General features: G+C 41.2%; 1 protein-coding gene and 1 non-coding gene across 51 annotated transcripts in view; both read right to left on the bottom strand.

Moving 5' to 3' along the window:
* The window catches only part of SORBS1 (sorbin and SH3 domain containing 1), a 269,353-nt gene that overhangs the window by 50,648 nt on the left and 198,881 nt on the right, over positions 1–19,824 (bottom strand). For 30 of the 50 annotated variants that reach the window (XM_058298701.1, XM_058298680.2, XM_058298685.2 and 27 more), the window contains 6 exons: positions 13,691–13,738; positions 13,429–13,558; positions 11,509–11,623; positions 6,209–6,292; positions 3,300–3,365; positions 2,625–2,726 (listed from right to left, as the gene is read on the bottom strand). In XM_058298701.1, coding sequence (XP_058154684.1) covers positions 2,625–2,726; positions 3,300–3,365; positions 6,209–6,292; positions 11,509–11,623; positions 13,429–13,558; positions 13,691–13,738 — 545 coding nt within the window. The remainder of the gene's footprint in view (positions 1–2,624; positions 2,727–3,299; positions 3,366–6,208; positions 6,293–11,508; positions 11,624–13,428; positions 13,559–13,690; positions 13,739–19,824) is intronic. The other 20 variants (XM_058298722.2, XM_058298724.1, XM_058298707.2 and 17 more) reach the window with 3 other exon arrangements.
* Positions 433–596, bottom strand: LOC111763807 (U1 spliceosomal RNA). Its single transcript, XR_002796583.1, has one exon. It is a non-coding gene; the product is annotated as a U1 spliceosomal RNA (small nuclear RNA).

Raw genomic sequence — 19,824 nt, 5'->3', positions numbered from 1 at the left:
TCCGTTGCGTCTCACCTTGACTCTTCCCTTCATCTCTTTTTGTTGCATCATCATCTTGCTGCATGGCTTGTCTGGCTCGCGGGCACTGGCTTGCCGCACGGGCATGCTTTTACCAGGAGGCTCCAGGGGTGGAACCTGGGTCCTTCCATATGGTAGATGGAAGCCCAATCACTTGAGCCTCATCCACTTCCCAATTTCCCCTTTTGATGTCCCTATTCTTTCAGTCTTTTGGCTGAAACCCTAGTGCTGTCTTTGTCTCCTCCCAACCCCCTGATTATTTGCTTTTCACATCAGTTAAAATGTTCCCTTGCAATTTCCTCTGTGTTCTCTCACCTGCCCTGCCCCTTCTTTCACACTGGTACTGCTAGAGTATGGGCTCTCACCTCTTCAAGCCTGGACTCCAGTTTCTTCTTCCTTCAGTTTCCCCCACTAGGTGGGGAAGCACAAATGCACTCCCGCATACCACAAATCATACAGTTGAGTTTCCCACATTTGGGCAACTCGCAGTGGTCATCACAACAGGAGTGCAAAGGATAAGCCTCACCCTAGGAAAAGCACATCTGTGATTATGGTATCTCCCCTGCCAGGTTAAGTATCTTCTCCCTTTAATTTAGGCCTTCTAGAGCCATGATACTGAACTTTCTAAAACACTTCCTAAATTACATCACTGGCCTGAGGGTAAAATCATCTCCCTACCCATACTTCATGATCTTCTGCAATCCTGCCTCAAACTTCTTTCCCAAACCTTCCCCCTACCATTCCTACCCAAAACTTCCAACCTTAAACATGTTCACTTTGTGCTCTAATGCATTGACCATGCTGCACATGGATGCCCCCGTGTTTGCCCCTATGTAAGTTCTATCCATCCTTTAAGAGCTCCGCTAACTCCTCAGAGAAGCCATCCCTGATTTTCCACAAGATTTCTCTTCTGACACTCAGAGTCTATACCATTCATTTAGCTCTTAGCAGGCACTACTGTATACTGTTGGAGATCTTTTATTTATAAGGGTGCGACTAAATTATCAAGTTCTTGAGGGCTCAGTACATTTCTTACACTGATTTAGAATCCTCCTGCACATGACTTATACACATTAGGGATTAATGTGTTAAACATTAAACCAAAGTGAGAAAGCATCAGATACTTCTTTGTGTCCACTATGCCCTGGGTAGGATTCTCTGCCCTCAGGGAGCCTGCAGTTCAGCAGTTTAACTGCCTTTCATCCTTGCATATGTTACTGAACCTCTCTTATTGTTTTGGACTACTTGGAAAAGTGGTCCCGGAATTGTTTTCAGCTAGCCTGTCATCTCAGAGCTCCCATCCATCCAGCCCAATGGAAATGATCTGAAGCCACAGTTATTACTCTAGGACTCACTGTGATAATTTCCCACCAAAACCTTTCAGCCCTACAACTCAAGGTCCCATCTCCCATCACCTAACTGCCTCGATTGTGTGCAATGACACTCACTTCTTGTACCTCCTTCAAACTCTAATTCCTGGGCCCAACCCAGGCACCTGCTGGCTCCCTCATTCTCCAGGGATCCTTTGGACTCCTGGCTCCTAACCCCCAGAATCTGCCTGCAGCTGCTCAGCTTGTGACGCTCTTTCCACAGCCCTCCTTGGCCGCTGCCATAATCCCCTGCTCTAGTTTCTTCACCCCTTCCCAAGTTTGAGTCTTTGGCACTTAGGTGATTTTTTCATTCCCAAGTTACTCATGCTGGCGGTTTGACCCTCTTCATTTTAGTTCCATTTAAGTACAGCATGGGGCAATAAGCACTTTCCACTTTTCCTGCCATATTTTATGGGCTTTCCTAGCCTCTTCATCAGTGTCAGTATTCCTTTTTTATTTTCTATAAAGATAACAGTTTCTTGTAAGAGTCCCTTTTGTTTTTTCAGGAAGCCCAGGAACAGTTCTTCAAATATTTGGTACTTTTTTCCCCAGAGAACTCATTTACCTTGGATTCCCTCTCCAACTGTAGCCTTTAAAAAACCACATTTTGACATAGCTCCCTTTAAAAACATTAGTGGCAATTGGGTATCAAATGCTTGTTTGTGGCCAGGCCATCTGGCCACTGGAATCCATTTTCTTCATTGAGAACTTTCTGACCTTTAAAATTACCAATAGTACTATTCTGACAGTGTCATACTCATAAAAAGGACTCAAATCGCTGCTGCTGAGTTTTAGAAAATGATCTCTGAGGTTGTCATCTCCCAGGGCTGCAAAAAAGCTATGGATATTGCCCAAAATGGCTCCCTGAAATTTGTGAGAAGGTATGTAGTGGCGAAGAAAGGGAATTTAAGGTTGCTCCCCTGAAAGCAGAGAAAGACAATGATAAAACGTGTGTGCATGGGGGACTGGGTGATCTAAGTCATCAACCACTTTTCATATATTTGAAAAATCCCCTTCAAGGAAGATGCCAAGCTCAAGACAAATCCAAGCAAAAATTAACTGGGGGTAGGGGTGGGGGGGAGTGAGAGGGGGCCCTAAAACAAGAGTCAGAAAGCCATGCAGCTTAAAATAACCAGCATAACTAACCATCACCTCAACTACATAAAAATCATAGAGCAAAGAAGAAAACAAACAGCTTGAAAAGGAACTGATGGCATGAGAAAAACTAGGAAATACCTGTGACAGGTTTGCACTGGGTACTTTATTAAGCGTCTCCATTTTTTCTAAATCTGCCTCTAACTCTGTTTGGCAGAGGTTGAGATCTTTTTCTAGATTAGTCTGGTTCAAGAAAGAGAAGATGGGAAAGAATGTTTTAGTTTAGAGGAAAGGGAGAAAGAATGGAAGGTTAAGTTTGAAAAATGAATATTTTTAGTGTTACACTTTTAAAAAAAGCAAAGATGGCATGACTAAAACACAAAGATTCACTAGAAATTACTTAAAGACATGAACACAGGGAATGTAACATTAGGCATATAAAATATAAATCCTGAGGCAATCCAAACTTCTAAAATCTATTCTATTTGCTAAAGAGAAGAACAACAAACACCACAAAAACCTACCTTTAGGAAATACCTATCTTCTCCTTCTAGAGTGTGGTGAATATGTACCATTGTTAGATGTCAGAAGAATTAGTACTTGCTTAAAAAACCTCTAAACATTAGTATATGTTTTAGAGACTTTGTTAAACAGTTTTATGACCAAGCCAAAAGAAAAGTTATCACCAGGTTAAAAATAAAAGTAATTTAAAAAAGGAAATAAAGAAAAAAATAAAACAAAACTCACAGCACACTCACACCAACCAAGGCTAGAGAGCACACGCAGAGTCCAAAGGAGGAGGCACAGCGCAATTACCTTTCTATCCTCTCTAGGAAGGATAGAGCAGTCTCCAGGAGTATAATCCCATATCTTTTTGGGAGGCTGACGGGAAGCAGAGGAGGAAATGGAGAAATGAGCATAAAGACATAAAGACAAACATGGAGACTGGTTCAAACAGAGAGGGCCACACTAGGAGAACTGTATTAACACAGAAAGGTGAACTCAAAAGCAAACGGAGCAGGGAGTCTGCTGTTCTAGGGAGGCTGCCGGGAGACACAAAGCTGCCCCAAAGAGGGACCCTGGAGAACTTGGGGGCTGGAAACAGTAACTAAGAAGTTTGTTCCTATATCTGTGTATCGAAAATACGTAATTGCTGGATCCCAAACACTGAAAACGTAATAATAAAACAGAAGAAAACATTAACAAAAATAAAATTCTTACCGTTCTTTTCAAATTAAGACTGACACTGGAGACTACATTTTTGAAGCAGTCTTCCCCACAGTAAAATTCATTATGTGTTAACAAGCATGAGAATTTAGAGATTTGGCCAATAGAGGGTGAGCTGAACTATAAAATGTGCTTTGTGGCTTTTCTTCCCTCTTACAGCAACGAACTCTGCTTACAAAATGGGAATTAAATACTGTACTCCGTAACTAGACCATTTCACACTGGTAGCTTTTAAAACCTCATTTTACAGTTTAACTAGACTTTGATAGCACTGTTGGTGGTACAGACATAGCTTGCTCACCTATTGGAGAACAGAGTTTAAGCAGCAGGCTGTAAGGTTTTTTCTGTTTTCTCCTCTATCCCTTCTTGATAGAATTAGAGCTACATTGCAAAGCAGAAATCTGCCAGGAGATTGTTATAAAGTTTAATGAGGAAGGGGTTAGGAGGGTGGGGCATCAGAAGTTACAGACCACTTCTTACTTTGGAACCTCTCTCCTACCAGAGTGGACCTTTCTGTTGTCCCTACTTAGACCTGAAATTTATTATACAATGACCTATGAGTTGTGGAGAAAGAGGGGATTATTTATAGCTCCAAGGATTTTGTGCAAATTTCATTATAACTAACTCAAATTGGTTTGTGAAATTTTATCCAGCGCTTACTGGAGGAAATTATATTAATTTCTGTATTCAGCACTTAATACATATGGATTAGTCATCTGGAGAGATAGACTTAAAGCCACTATGGTATCCCTACTCATTTCTTCATTTACTATCTATTAAAAAAGGCAACAAGAAAGTGTTTACAAATTAAATTCATTTTAAATAACAAAAATAGATAATTCTTTGCAACAATAGATTTTGTAAAATACAACCACATTTAATTAGAAAAAAACTATTTCATAACTTCTAAAATCTAGTGTTTCAGGTAAAGCTAGTTTATTGATCAGACAGGTGCAATGATGGCTAATTTCTGGATTCAGGAAGACTTCAAAAGTCAATAGCATGGGCTGTTTACTATGCATAATTTAACTTCAAAACTAACAGCTTTGATTTATTTGATAAAGGTACTGCTACATACGCTAATAATGGTGGGCTTTTTTGTGAGGGGTTAGTACACATATGAAAATAAGTTTTTTGTGGGATAACTGAGGTGTTTTTTTTTTTTTAAGAAATAAAATAGGAAAAGGGTGAAAATACAATTAAATAATTGCTTGTGGAAAAGACTGTCTAAGGCAGACTTAATTGATGTCTAAATGGTAGGCAGCAGAGAAAAAAACGGAGGAAAAGGAGAAGAAATGATACGTGCACCAAATCCTGATTAGGACAAGGAAAGGAGACGGTGCACCAAATCCTTGGGGTTAGAAGCTACTCTCCCGGCTGGTCACTAGGTGGTGCTGTGAGCACAACAGCGTGGCTGCATTTGGAGGGGACAAGCAGGGAGAAATACCTGTTCCTACAAGCAGCAATTTTTAAGTAAAGTGAGCATAACTCAGAGGATGCCTGGACTTTCAAACAAAGCTCAGCAACACTAATTCAAATGAGCACTTCTAGAGCACCTACTTCCTAGCTCTGTCTTAGTCTTAATGAAAAAAATACACATGAAATTTAACATTTTATTGCATTCCTGTCTGCAAATGAAACTACCATCCCAAACCACAATAATTCAAATGCTGTATTCAATGCTTGAAGTCTCACACAAGCATCTAATGACACGTTTCATTTTTACACACTTAACCCCTCAGTCTGTAAATTCCTTCTGTGGCTGTAATAAGACTTTAAATAACTAGAGTTGGTAAAGTCAGCTTCCAGTCATCTCAAGTGGAAGAATGAGCTCACTTCTCTCTTTTGGTTTGATACTCCTCTAGATACAGGACTAAGAAAATCCTCCTTTAAGTGGCAAAAGTCAATCTGCATCAAAGTTGCAGAGTGTTAGGGTGAACAATGACTTTGTTAGAAATCCTAAGTTCTATTTCAGACATTACTCTAACTCATTGAAACCATTCCCCAAGCATCACAATGGGGAGGCACCTGTTAGTCATATCTGCAGCGAGGGGCCCTTTCTAGCCTGTTCTGGCACTTCCCTTGCACATGTGCTTTGAAAAAGCTACTCATAGCAGTTTCGGAGCTGGTCTTCTCTGTGTACAATGCATTTTCCTGCTACGGCATGGCATAAAATCTTTAGCAGAGGAAAGGAACAAACAACTGAAATAATGCCATCCACAGGTGCATGATGTTTGTTATTAGCAATGGGAGGTCCGAAGCCAAGTAATGATTCCATCATGTCTCTCTGGGTTAGTCTGGAAAGAAGCACTTCCAGAGCTCACTGTCCTTTCTCACTACCAGCTGCAGTGAGAATAGAAAATCCCACTGTTGACAACTGATGCGGCTGCTCCCCACTTCCTGAATTCGTCACAAAGAGATCTGATTTTTAGCAGCAACAATGCATCAACAGAGTATTTTTAAATGGTGTCTATAACCACTGAAGCTATTAAACTTACCGGTTTCCCAAACTCCAATTCCGAAAAGAATTTATACCAAGGTTCATTCTTTAAATCTATCTCTTCTGGGCTTATATCCCGACTCTATAGGGGTTGGTGACAGGGAAATGAAAGAGAGAGAGAAGGATAACATTATGCAAAGATTACATAGGAACAGGCCAGTAGAGATGCAGTGGTTTCCAGGTATATACAGCAACTGTGTTCAACAGCAGCCATCATCCATTTTTACCTCCATCAGGAAAAAACTGGAAGAGCTCAAACAGGGGAGAGGATGGGTTCAGAAAAACAGGAACACTGAGGGAATCCTTCTCAGTCCTAAGGCAGAAGGCAAATGGACTGTAGATGTAGAACTCTGGACCATGCTGCTCCCTCAACAACATGAACGAGCGTGGGCACAGCAGTATTCCTCAACAATTTTCAGTACTTGGGGAGAAAAAAAGCCTTTATTTCCTCTTTACAAGAACTATTAGTTATGAACGAATAATCTTGAGAGTAGACCAAACATTTAGCTATCTATGCCAGGTGAGTGGAGCAAACAATTTTTAAGGGCTAGTACAGCTTTAGTACTTATTTGCAAGGCTGGCTTAAGGTTTCCAAAATTAACACAAATACTGACACTTTATAAAAGCCAATCTGTTAATACTGCATCTTTAATGGCACATGAGTAGGTGAGAAACCACGTCCTCTACACAGGAAAGTGAAGAATGATATAAGTAAAAGCAGAGGACACCAAGTGAAAAAAAACACAAGCATCTGTGGGGATGAATACAGAGAACATAGTTTGTGTTCTAACAAATAAATGTTAAAGACCTGGGAAAAAAATAAAGTGAGAGAAAAGCTGGACAAGACAGAACAACAAGGGGAAAAAACTTCTGGGTTATATTACAAAAATAAGTTAGATTTCTTACTTTATATAACTTTAAGAGATAGTTTACATAGACTGATAATTTGACTCCACAAAGATTGAATATTTACAAATATTTATATTTATAAAATTCTGAGGGTATCTGACTCTGTGGAATAACATACATTTCTGGAAATAGTAAAAAACTGAATGCCTGGAAAGCTAATCAGGTTTTCCCCTTAATAGGAGATATGTTCACATGAGACAAGAGGGTTTGAGGCTCATGGCATAACTAAATTTTGAAAAATTTTGACAGCCACAAAAAAGAGAGAAATGGTGATTTTCTATCAACAATGCAAAGTATAAAATGCACAAATTTTCTACTAGAGATTGAAAACCTCCCTCAGGACTATGACACAGGAGAAGTGGGCTCTGAATCCTGTGTCCACATCTTCAAAGCTACTGCTTCACAAAGCAGCTCCTCCTGGACACCATCCTTCCAACTGTTCAGGTCACAGCCCTTTTGCTGCTTGGAGAAAGACTGCAAACTTTCTTAGTGGCCTTTATCAACCCCTTACGCTGAGGTCCCTGGAAGGATCATTATTTCTATTTTTGCTGTAGGTGGAGGAAGATATGGGTATATGGCAGAGAACCATTCTTTAACTGAAATTAACTGAATATAAGTTAGTTGAAAGCAAAGGGAAGTATATACCGAAACAGGGGTCTATCTTCTTGCATCCAGTTAAAGCCTCCTCCAATTGGCTTTAGGGACCCTTGGCTTACATTTTGAAGGAGAAGCCTTGCCCCAATGCAGTAAATGGATTGCAAGTATTTATTCAGGGAAATGAGGTATAGTACCTCCAAGGACACAAAGATTCAGGAGGGACAATTTAGATATAAGGACATTCTAGATCTTTCTAGTGTGAGGGTTCACGAAACCTAATTTTATGTTTATTATTTTTACAAAGACTATTTATAACCTACTCTCTGGGAGTAGGTTAGGCCTTTTTTTTTTAATAAAATGTACCAACTTTTTTGGGACACAGTCAGAAAGTTCTGGAACTCACAGTCCTCAGCAATTTAACCCATTTTATACCTAAAGGTTGTACACAGATTGTATTACTATCAAGGCAAACACTGTGTTGATAGTCAAGTCAGGAGGTATGAAAACCAGGTTGGGTCCAAAGCAGCCTGCAACTGTGTCCTTTAAGCTGCTTGGAGATAAAAGGTAAAAAGGCAGTACCACACAGCACTAACATCTGCGCTTCATTTTGTCATTTATAACTCAGCTGGGTAGATCCAAATAGAAAACGTCCTTCTGGCTGTAGAGCAGAATATCTCTGTGCTGGTACGCAAGGCCAATTCCACAACGCCAGGCAAAGTCCTCTGGTACTGCAGGCTATTCTTTTCCCAACTTGACAAAATCCTTTGAAAAGACAGATGACTCCCCAGGAAAATGTCTGATTCACCTCAAGAACAGCTTTGCTGCTTGAACAGGAACCATAGGCCAGCTTAAGGTTTTAGTGAAATACATCATCTGAATGTGGTATGTTCATTTGCGTAGCACTTTGTAATGTTTGCAATTCTTTTACACACATTATCCCAGTTGATTCTGTCACTCAGTATTTCAGCAAGGTTGGCATACCAGGCAATATTTCCATTTTACAGATGAAGACACTGAGTTTTAGAAATACTAAGTGGCTTATCCCACGACATAAGGCAGAGCCAGAATATGAGCCCAGAATGCAGATCTGGGTCCAGCACTCTTCCTACTATACTATTTTCCATTTCTCATACCCCACATAAGAAGGGGGCAGACCCACTAAGTTTACAGATGACACTAAGCCAGGGGTTCTAAACAAGGAGTCCATGAGCTTGAACTGAAATTTTAAAAAAACATTATTCTTGTAGGGATGTGTTGGTGCAGGTGTGATACATTTATGAAAAAATACACAGTATAGTGTGGGCTTAGTAACAGGTCCATGGTTTTCACCTGACTGGCAAAGGGGTCCGTGGAACAGAAAAAATGAAAACCCCCTACACTAAGCTAAAGCAGGAACAAGTGAGTAACTTCAGAAGCCAAGAAAGGAAGCCAAGGTGACCTTGGTGAACGAGGAAGAAGCCAATCTGGGTAAAACCCTTCGTTTTATATCTCCAAAATATATTATGTCTGTAATTACTATTTGAATGTCTGTCCTTCTCAGTACACGCCTAGGGAAGTGTGTACTAACACAGAGCTTGGCACATAAACCTTATCCCATATATATTTGTTGAACTGAACTGAAGCTCTGTAAGGGAATTTGGAAGGAAGCATAAAGGAAGAAAGCCTGGAAAAGGCCATTTCTGACAAAGCAGGGACTGAACAATAGATTTCCATCTCCAAGGCTAGAAGTGAAAAAAAATGGGTTGATCTGTAAAAGAGGGATCGAGTAGGTATGAAGAACTTCATAGAGGTTTGCCAAACAGCTGAAGAGGGCATCAAAGTTGTAAAACCTCCTGAGGGGATCCTGAAGGCAGTACAGTGTTCTACCTCTCTGGCGTGGCTTGGGCATGCTCCAGGGTAGCCTTAAGAGCCTACCATTCAACCTAATATCAGAGATGAGCTTATGAGGTCAAATTTAAAATTGCCAGGCTTAAGTAGATATGAGTACCTCAAATAGAAGAAAATTTTTTTCCAAAAGGAGTTGTGTCTATCTGTGAGCAAAATCAGATCCTATATTTGTCACTTAGTTGGTATACTTATCCACTCTCAACAAAAAAGTACATGTGTATCTCTCAAATTCTGGCAAACTGATACCAGATACCAAAAACCAAGCCTTACACGGACACATTTCCATCTTCTCTAGGTGGGGGGAAAAAAAGGGAGAGGGGGATAGACAGAAAACCCCTCTCAAAAACAGAACCAAGTCAACTGCTAAGAAGGTTAGGCTGTCAAAAGGTTACGATTCACCCGAAATTTTTCTCTAAAATTAATAACTTCTATTTGGAAGAGCAGTGCTAAATTGGGTGAAAGGCACCAAAACTACTGGACTGTCATGATTCTCTTCGGTGTTTATGCCCCAGTCCTGGGTGTATCTAGGAGTATGGTTTAACACAGAGGGGGTTCATAAAAACAATATAAATGATCCCAAGACTATTTTATGGAAGATGCTTGTAACCATTGTGTTATCAGTGAGAAAAACAAAACTGTGAGTTTTTTCCCCTAGTTCTGAATAGTGTTAAATTACTAGGAACCAAGGAGAAGAGGAAGAAACAGAGAAGAAATTAAGAAAAGGCTGCAGGCTTCAATAAGAACACTGACAAACTAAGAACAGTAACACTGCCAAAACAAAACCACCCCAAAGTCTACAAAGAGGCCCTGAAATTACTTAAATGTATTAGTATGTTTTGGCAAGTCTTAGGCTTGTCTTTAAATTATTAAGTATCTACTCAAAGAGTATGACTTTCCAGGAACACCTGTGGGGAAGGTGATCTCTATGTTTATCATGTACCAGTTACCTCATAACGGAAGAATCTCCAAAGAAAGCTGGAGCCAGATGTCACATTTTATATTAGTAAAAATCTAATCAAACCATGTACAGCAGAAGAGGCAAAGGGAAAATAATTTGAACCCACATTTCAGAGGTGATGGTGTGGTAACACCATTTTAATAAAAACCAATCCACAGCATGATAATTCATCCTGCTCCCTTGACTAAAGGGCTATGGTTTTCATGGAGCTTTGGAGAATCCCTTCACCACAATCAGAATTACCAAGCAGCTTTATCTTATGACAGGCTAATGAAAGGAAGCATGGTTGGCAGACAGGAAACTAATCAGTTTGTAAAAATTCTTCCATTTCACAAAACTGACTGCTTTTTCAGGGTGGTCTGCTACGTCCACACACAGGCCATTTTCCCTGCTAAGAAGTGCTTGGAGATGTGAACTCGGGCAGGGAACCACGAACCAGAGTAAATCTGGAATTGGGTCTCCACATTGGACATATCCGAAAAAGGACACCTAAAAGACATATTTCTAACTGACTGGTGCTTTTTGTCCAAGTCATGACATATTGATTATCTAGCTTTAAATGATACACTAGTGACTTCTACAACATTGGTGTTCAAATAAGAGTAACGTAAAAGACTTCAGACCAGTTAATAATAAGCCTGATAAACTGTTAAATATTTTTTAAAAAACGACAGCAGCAAATCAATCTTTACATTAGTATAAAAATTAAAATTAGTTAAAACCATGCACAAAAAGAACAGAGACACAATAAGAGGATTCTTTAAAAGCAGACTTTCAGAACTTATGACCACCTGCAAAAATGAAAAGGGTAAAATTACTTCATTTTCATAGTCTTCTAAACAAAGCAAGACTATCTCAGGGTGGAAAGAATGTAACCCACTGCACAATGCATCCAGATTAAAGAACACGGGCAGGGGGAGACAAAGGAACTCTAATATGCACATTACCATCTTTTCGTTGGTCAGAACAGAGGACTTGCCCGGTTGATATTCGTAAATGCTTTTGGGTTCTGCACGATATTTTCTTGTGTCTACTTTCTTATCTGGGGGCTCCCAGTCGTTTCTGTTGAAAGAAAATTCTATTAAAGCTATTTTTGTGAAAATTCGCATCAGCTTTTGTAACAGTCAGACTTTGACTGACTGTAGTCTAATCAAGAAATTTTTACATGTGAAGCATGAAATCAGACTCAGGGCAAACAAGTCAGTGGTGCTGGTTTCCTTCTCAGAAATAAACAGCTAAGCCTTGGGCTTCACTTCACAAAGGGCTGGAGGTGTCCTGTACTTCAAACCAGGCTTCAGGAAGCAGAGAGGGGAGAGTAAGAAAGAGAAGGAGGAAGAAGTAGCAAAGCTTATGCTAGAAAAATCCTTCACTTTGCTAGGCTCTCACGAGTTTATCATTGCCAAAACATGCCTGTACTTCCACTCACTCTAGAGCAGTGAGAAAATGCAGATTCTGGAGCCAGTTAGCTGTGCTTCACATCCCTGCTACACTACTTGCTAGTTAGCTGATCATGGTGAAGCACTTTACTTCATGATGCCTCAGTTTCTTCATCTGAAAAACAGGGGCTGTTGTGAGGACTAAATGATTTGGAGCATGTAAATTACATAGTGCAGTGCCAGGCCCACAGGACTCAATATCAGCTGCTATAACAACAGTGCCCTTCTTATTCTCTTCCCAACCTCAACCCCACCAATCTTAGCCTTTAGCAGAGATACCTAACCTGGCTTCCAGCAATGGATTTCAGAAGAAACATGGACTTGTAAACTGCTTTCAAGTTTTCTACACATGTGCATTTCCTTTGCATTTTGCACTGGAATTTTATTTACTTTTTCCTGCAAAGACAAAAACTTCTTGAAGACAGGGATGACAATTTACGTGTTTATAGTCCTCCATAACACCTGGTTCAATGTGCACACAGATGGTACCCAGCAGGTGCTTGATGAATACACCCAGGTTTCCTCTCTAATTAAATTATCAAACTCCTCAAGGAGATGCTGCTTAAGTATGTACAGGGGTTTTAAAACAGCCATTCATTTTCCTAGGAAGTTGGAAAGGGTATGGAAGTATGTATTTGAGGAAAAAATAGTTTGGCAGAGCATTTTTTTGCATTAAGAAGCAGTGAAAACAGCTAAAAAGATACATGGAACACCAGTCCAGATGCCATAAGATGGTTGCTCCACAGGGCGATTTTAGAGGGTGAGCACTCAAAGGAAATTGGGTTGTTCAGTGCAGGCCCTGAGAGATGACTAATGTCATCATTAGAACCAGTCCCAAACCATAAGGCACCTGCATCTGTCACATGAATAAGTAGATCTTAAAAGCTGTGGCTTCCTTTTAAGATTAGATTCCTATATGGGCCCTGTCAGTATGCACACAGAGCATGAAAATACGTGACATGCCTTGCAGCTAACATTTCTCTTGTGAAACGGTGAAAAGTGATGCTAATTGTAGTTCATGTCAAGCCTACACTATGAGCCACACACTATTGAGAATGTTATGCGCACTATTCCAACTTTTCCCTACAACATCCCTATGAAGGAAGTATGCCATTTTTACCTCCACTTTACAGATGAAGAAATTGAAACTCAGAAAGTAGTCACTGCTAACAGATGAGAGAGTAGGGATTTGAAATCAGGACTGCCTGCCTCCTGGCTCTGACGTATCTGACCCAGCAGAGAAATTCCACACTTTCCTGATAGGTTGTGTATGAGAGCGAAAACCCACACAGCTGAAGGTGTCTGTCTACGCCAAAGAGGAAAGAGACCCCTCTGCTTCCATTTTCCTAAGGAAGAAGGTTCCTAGGTCTCTGTAAACATTTGGCGAGGTCCTGGCTGGTATTGATGGACAAAGGGAGACAGAGCACCTACCTTTCTGGGCTCGACTTCAGAGAGGAAGAGCGGGCTGGGAGGGGTAGCGTGGCGGACCTCTTAACTACCTTCTCACCATCAATGTAGTTCATCTCACTTTTTGAGCGAGGCACAGAAATGGGAGACTTTGCTGGAGAAAGAAAGTGCATACAAAAAGCTTTTAAAATGCATGGTTCCCCCTAGGAAAGCTAAAAACAGAAAGATGTTTTCCCTCATCTACCACCCTCCCTTCCTCCCCCACGACCAGGAAATTGTCACTTACTGTCTTCAGAAAAGGAGTATCGAGGAGAGTACAGATCTGAATCATCATCTACCGAACAAAACAAAACGTAATCAGGAGAAACCCTGCTAAGGCGAGAGATGCGAGATACACGGCCCCCACCTCTGGGGTCCTGAGCTGGTATCCTGCACGTCAGGGGGCCCAGGGGTTGGCTCCCAGAGGAGCCAAGCGCAGGCAGCCACACCACAGCAAACGTTCAAGAGGAGCCATGTTTGTCGGCTTCACCCAACTAAGCTGGACTTGCAGTCCTGAGAGGACATTCATGATGTGCCTAACACCAAGAAGTGCCTGGTGACAGGCAGGCAAAGGTCACATTCGAGAGATTCCCACACTGAAGTTGGAACACAGGGTCCCAGGCCTGGCTGTGGGAGTTGAGATGGATCCATGGCTCCTCAAGCTGGAGAGAATCTGGTCTAGCCTGCAGAGTTCCACCTGAGGGGCCTTGGGCTGCTACTGGATGTATAGTGTGGTTTCTGATTCCTATCTCAGCTTTGATGTGTTTTATACATTAAGGTCCCATATACATTATCATTGAGCAAAAAGGTTCTGCAGCTGAGAAAAGTTTGAGAAAACCACTAAATTGCTCATAAGCCCCTCATCATAATTTGATTCTACCTCGACTTGGTTCCTCACGGGTTAATTTTCCCTTGAAACCTAACAGACCTGTGGCTGACATGGTCTACAGCAGGGGTTCTTAACAAGGGGTCTGTGAGCTTGAATTGAAATCCAAGAAAACATTATTCTCGTGGGGACATGTTGGTGCAGGTGTGATATATTTATTAAATAATACATAGTGTGGACTTAATAAGGGGTCCATGCATTTTACCTGATTGGCAAAGGAGTCTGTGGAACAAAAAAAAAGGTTAAGAACCTCTGGTGTACAGTTTGCTCTGTAAAAGTCCTCTTGGGGTAAATGTATAAACTGTGACTCTGGAACAAATACAACACACAAAAGATGGCACAGCTCTAAACGAGCTGCACACTGGGGCCCTGAAGCCTGTAGAACTGAGACAAGATCAGAATCCCCCATTGCATGGCTAGATTTTCTGTATTATCAGATTGGGGCTGTAGCAGTTTGATACTATTGATGAATTCCAAAAAGAAATATTGGATGTTTGTAAACTGATCTTTTCCTCTGGGCATATTAGATTATATTGGATTCATAGGTTTTCTTAAGTATTCATGTAAACCTCTTGTGCCAGTAGGGTATGGAGTCCGTACCCTTTGGTGGGTGGGGACTCACAGATAAAAGGCATGACGAAGGACAGAGTTGAAGGCTTTTAATGTTGGAGTATGATGCTGAAGCTGTAGCCCCAGGGAGAGAGAGACAGAGCCACTCCCTTAATAGTCTACAGCTGACCTTGTGGAGAGAGGCAAAGCCTAGAGAGTCTCAGTCTACAGCTGACCTTGTGGGGAAAATAGAGGAGCTGAGCCCAGAGGAACCCAGGAAGCCTGAACCCTCATAGACATGGGCAGCCATCTTGCTCCAACATGTGAAAACAAACCGGTGAGGGAAGTACCATATGCTTTATGGCCTGGTATTTATAAGTGCCTATCCCAAATAAATACCCTTTATAAAACCAACCAATTCCTAGTATTTTGCATCAGCACCCCTTTGGCTGACTAATACAGAGCTATTGGAGGAAATGCAGATACGTAGTCACTAAATTCACAATGACCCTCTTTAAAGCATTACTCCAATAGTTAGTGGGAAACAGCCTTTCCAAGTTCTTACTATCTTGTTAATCTGGAATTCAGAATTCACAAATAAGAACTCCTTCCCCCTTTAACAAAGCACTTGGCAATCCTGCAAAAAGAGGTCAAAGACGCCAATGCAATATGATATAAATGTTAATCAAGTCCTTGTCTCTATGCAAATCATTTTAAGTTTCAGAGCTGAAAAAGCCAGACTATTTTATGAAATGTAAATAAACACTATTATTTTGAGTAAAGTATTGCCCAAAGACAGCCTCTCAATCACCCCTTCTTTTCCCCACTCCTCTCCCCAATTTTATCTGTCCCAATTTTCCCCCATCCCCATTAAGGGAAAGCATCAGGTACCAGGGTTGGTCCCTTCTTTCCTTTTTTCATTCCTTCCTTTTTTGCTTTAAGGATAAGGATTAGTCAACATCAAGGTTGAGCAGGGCTTATAGTTCTTCTACCCACACAGCGAGCCTTTCCCTATTATAAATTGAGTGTGCAAACTTATTCATATTACCTGCTGAAAATGGGGTCCAGAAATGTGTATTTTGAAAGACTGTGCTGAAAATTTTTTCACTGTCAGTTTATGTTTTTTTAGGACAACTTCTGATTATTGCACTGCTAAAATGCCACAATGTCAAAGGGAACTAAACTCCACACTAATTACAGGGATTTGATGGAAAATGAAAAGTCAGCTTAATTAGAAAGCAATGTATACATGGCTTAAAATCCAACTCAGCATTTCAGCTCCATATCCTGCACTTCTCTGAATCATAGTAAAAGTATGGAGCAGTGAGGGGTAATTTATACTACTACCTGGTTCTTGAAGTAAGAACCATGGGGAGGGGGACAGCATTTAAATATTCAAAGATTAAAAAAAAAAGCCTGAGCTCTTCGAAAAAAATTTCCTCCCTTGAACTTTCTAATGTAGCATTCTAGGTTTATTAGGAGAAAATGAGGAATAGTTTTTATAAAGTAGGAAAAATACCACTAACACAGAATTAAACAGTTTACATATTTTTATAAGAACAAGTAGAAAGACGGCTGACAAAAACAGCAGAGAAGGTGTGACTGACAATGTTCTCAAAGCTATTTTCTTATTTGGTGTTGGTGGAGAAAAATCTCACAGGGCGGGACATCTCTGCATGAAGAGACTTTCCATTTCTCATACAGTGTCCACAGGAGCTGAGTCTGACCCTTGGATTTCAGTCCATCAACTTTTAAGAGGGAAAACTGTAAGTTGTACAAATTCATTGAATAAACTTTTAGCCATTAGGACAAGTTCCAGGAGATATATAATTTTTTCTAATTGTTGATGCTTGTCTTACAAATCTTACATTTGTAGCTTACATCCCAGATTATGAGTTAAAATAATAGTTGCTACCATTATTAAGTGCTTAATTGTTGCTGGTAATTCACTAATATCATCTCACTTAATCCTTATAATAACTCTACAAGGTAAGTAATAATAGTACGTCACTTTATAGACAAGGAAAGTAAGGCCCAGGCAGATTAAGAAATTTGCCTTTAGCTGCACAGTAAAAGAGAGAAAAGTAGAAATGGGCTCAAGGTATTTCTGACTCCACTTCCCTCTGCCATCTCTTAGTCCTTGTGACAGGATGGGTGCCTTGTTTCATCTTTTACCCCAGCTTCATCTGCCCAGTCCTGGGAAAGATGAAAAGACTGTGGCTATTCCATTACAGTTTATGTCATAGAAGAGGCAGGGCAGGGTGTTGTCCTGAAACTCAAGTCACGCCCTGCAGCATCCGCCAAGCCGACTTCTAGTCCCTAAAGTCTTTGCCCTAGTTTTTTGCATCACCTCTCCCTGGTGATGCTTAAGCAAGCACTCCCCCGCTGTCCCCACCCCCACCCCCACATCTAGTTTTCCCTCTGCTGGCCTCCAGGGACACTGGGTAAAACTGAGTGACTCTTGCCACATTTTCCCCTTGCTTCTTCTTGCTACCTTCTCCTGCAGTTTCATAAATAAGAAAAATGGGCATGCAAAAAGAAATGCCAAAGGATAGGAACACTGGATGACTGGAAGGTAAGGCTTACCCATCTGCATTTCTATACTCTAGAGCTAGCCAAATGGAACATTTTCCAGTTTTTGTTTTTGTTTTATTAAACAAACCAGAGTCTGAAACCCTGCCTCTAAGGGTTTTTACACAACCCTGTATTGGCCTCAGTCAAACTGGGATCTCATGACTCCTGCTCGTGGTGGAGCCACATGCTGGTTGTGAGCCCAAAGCAGTGGACATTAAACCTTGGCAGCAGCACGTGGAGCCTCCTGTGCCAATATTTAAAGGACGCTCGAACCTAAGCAGGGTTTGCACAGTCATTTACTAAACACAGGGTGAACAACTCACTTCTGGGCCCCGAAGGCCCCTGCTGGGCTCTGATGTCTACACACCAACAGTTCTCAACTGGGCTTTGGCAATCTGTCTTTAGTGGCTCAATTTGGGGACAGCTATTCTCCTAAAACTACCAGGAGGCATATAATTTCCTTTTCAACCACAGAGACTTTAAATGAGCTTCTAAAAGACTTTTTTGTTGTTGAGAATTTACAACAACCTTAGAGACAACTGATAAAGTGCTGGTTGAGAATGTTGTTCTATAAAAAGTGTGTAATTGACAGGAAAAAACAGATAATGGGCAAAAAGCATTATTTACATAATCACCTGCCTATACTGGTTAAATTCAAGTTGTATGCATTTCTTAGGCCTTAAAATTTTTGTACCATTAATGGATCTTTTTGGGAACATTTTTTTCTATCCTCAAATTAATTCCTCTCCCACTTTCCCACAGACATTCAGGAAGAAAAAGGCTAAAGGGGAAAGACAGACACACATATGTACATATACACATACGACATACACAAAAGAAATATTCAAAGAAAGAATATGTAGAATTAGATTAAAAATCTGGGTGAAATGGAGGAGTCAGAATGAGCAAAGGGGGACATGGGGCAAGGTCAGAAGTCCAGAGAGTTTTGGAAAAGATTGACTAAAAGCTGTGTCTGTTTTGGTTAAAGGCAAAGTTCCAAGGGATTAAAAAAAAAAAAAAAAAAAGGATCAGGACAGGGCATAAAATAGCTATAGCAGACAAATTCAGAAAAAAATACATAGAATTTTAAAGAATAGGTGAAAATAAGGTCCAACCAAAGAGAAGTTACAGTATTAAAAGTTTGGGAGGACCAGAGGATAGAAAAAGACTCACCTTCCTCAACTCCTCTCGTATTCCTGAGCCTCTGAAGCGGAAAGGGAAAATTCACTCCTGTTTCTCAACTGTCAAAGACTTTTCTGCCCACTGGGCTGAGCCCTTCTGGGCAGTTCCAGTTAGGAGAGCAAAGGTGACCACTCTGAGCAGCTCAGCACCTCCTCGTGCAGACGAGCTGGAGTTTGGGGCAGGAGGCACAGATGCTGTCCAAGCATGTTCACAATGCAACTATTTGCTTGAAACTCAAGCAAAATAAGGCTATTCTTAGAAATCCTGTAAGGCCAATAGAGGACTGTTTTAACTCAAACACAGATGTGCCTGAGAAAGTCAGTCACCTTAAATCCTTGCCTTTCCACAGCTTCATCTAGGAATGACATAATGTGACAAAATATGCCACCACATCTCGGGATGTCAAGAGCTGGAATCTTGAGTCACTTCACCACGAGGTGGCAGTGGCCACCAGCAGCCTGAATGGTGCTGGAAGAGGTATTCAAAAGCAAGGCAGGGGAGGTGACCGGGCTCAGTGATTGAGCACCAGCTTCCCATATGCAAGGTCCTGGGTTCAATTCAGCCCCCCCACCCACCCACCCAGTACATTAAGGGGGGGGGGGGCTAAAACCTGGTCTCTAGGATGTCACCCCTTGCTGATAAACAGATGGAAATCACTTCATCCTGCCATAGCTGAGTTAGTCCTCCCAGGGTTGGAGCACAAAGTACCAAAACGTGTTATTAGGTTTTGCTGCAGGGTCTAATCCTGCCTCCAAATTCCCAAAATTGCATCTGGGTGAGTATTCTCCTCTTCCGTGGGTAAGGGTGGTGTCCCTCCATTCCAGCCCTCCAGTCCTGGCTGTGTATCAAGGGTACCTGGGAAGCTTTCCTACCATCATGTTCTCAAACATCCTGGGAGACAATGGCTCAGCAGATGGGCTCACAACCAGCAGGGAGCTGGGTGCCTGGCCTGAGGCATCAGAGCATCCTTGAAAAGGGCTGAAAATTCAAGAACACAGTGGATCAGGACAGCAGTATCACAGAGAAGCATTGGGAGCCATGTAGGCCTGTGTTTGAATCTGGCTCTGCACTGGCTTGCCCAGGTTATTTAACCTGTAAAACTTCTAATTCTTCCATGATAAAATGAGGATGAAAATGAGATCACTGTGATGCAAGCAGCATGGGGCCTTGTACACAATAAGGGCTCCGTA

The sequence above is a fragment of the Dasypus novemcinctus genome, chromosome 6 (assembly GCF_030445035.2).
Source record: "Dasypus novemcinctus isolate mDasNov1 chromosome 6, mDasNov1.1.hap2, whole genome shotgun sequence".
NCBI lineage: Eukaryota > Metazoa > Chordata > Mammalia > Cingulata > Dasypodidae > Dasypus > Dasypus novemcinctus.
Note: the sequence above shows the minus strand (reverse complement) of the source record. Positions and strands in the feature narration are given on the sequence as shown.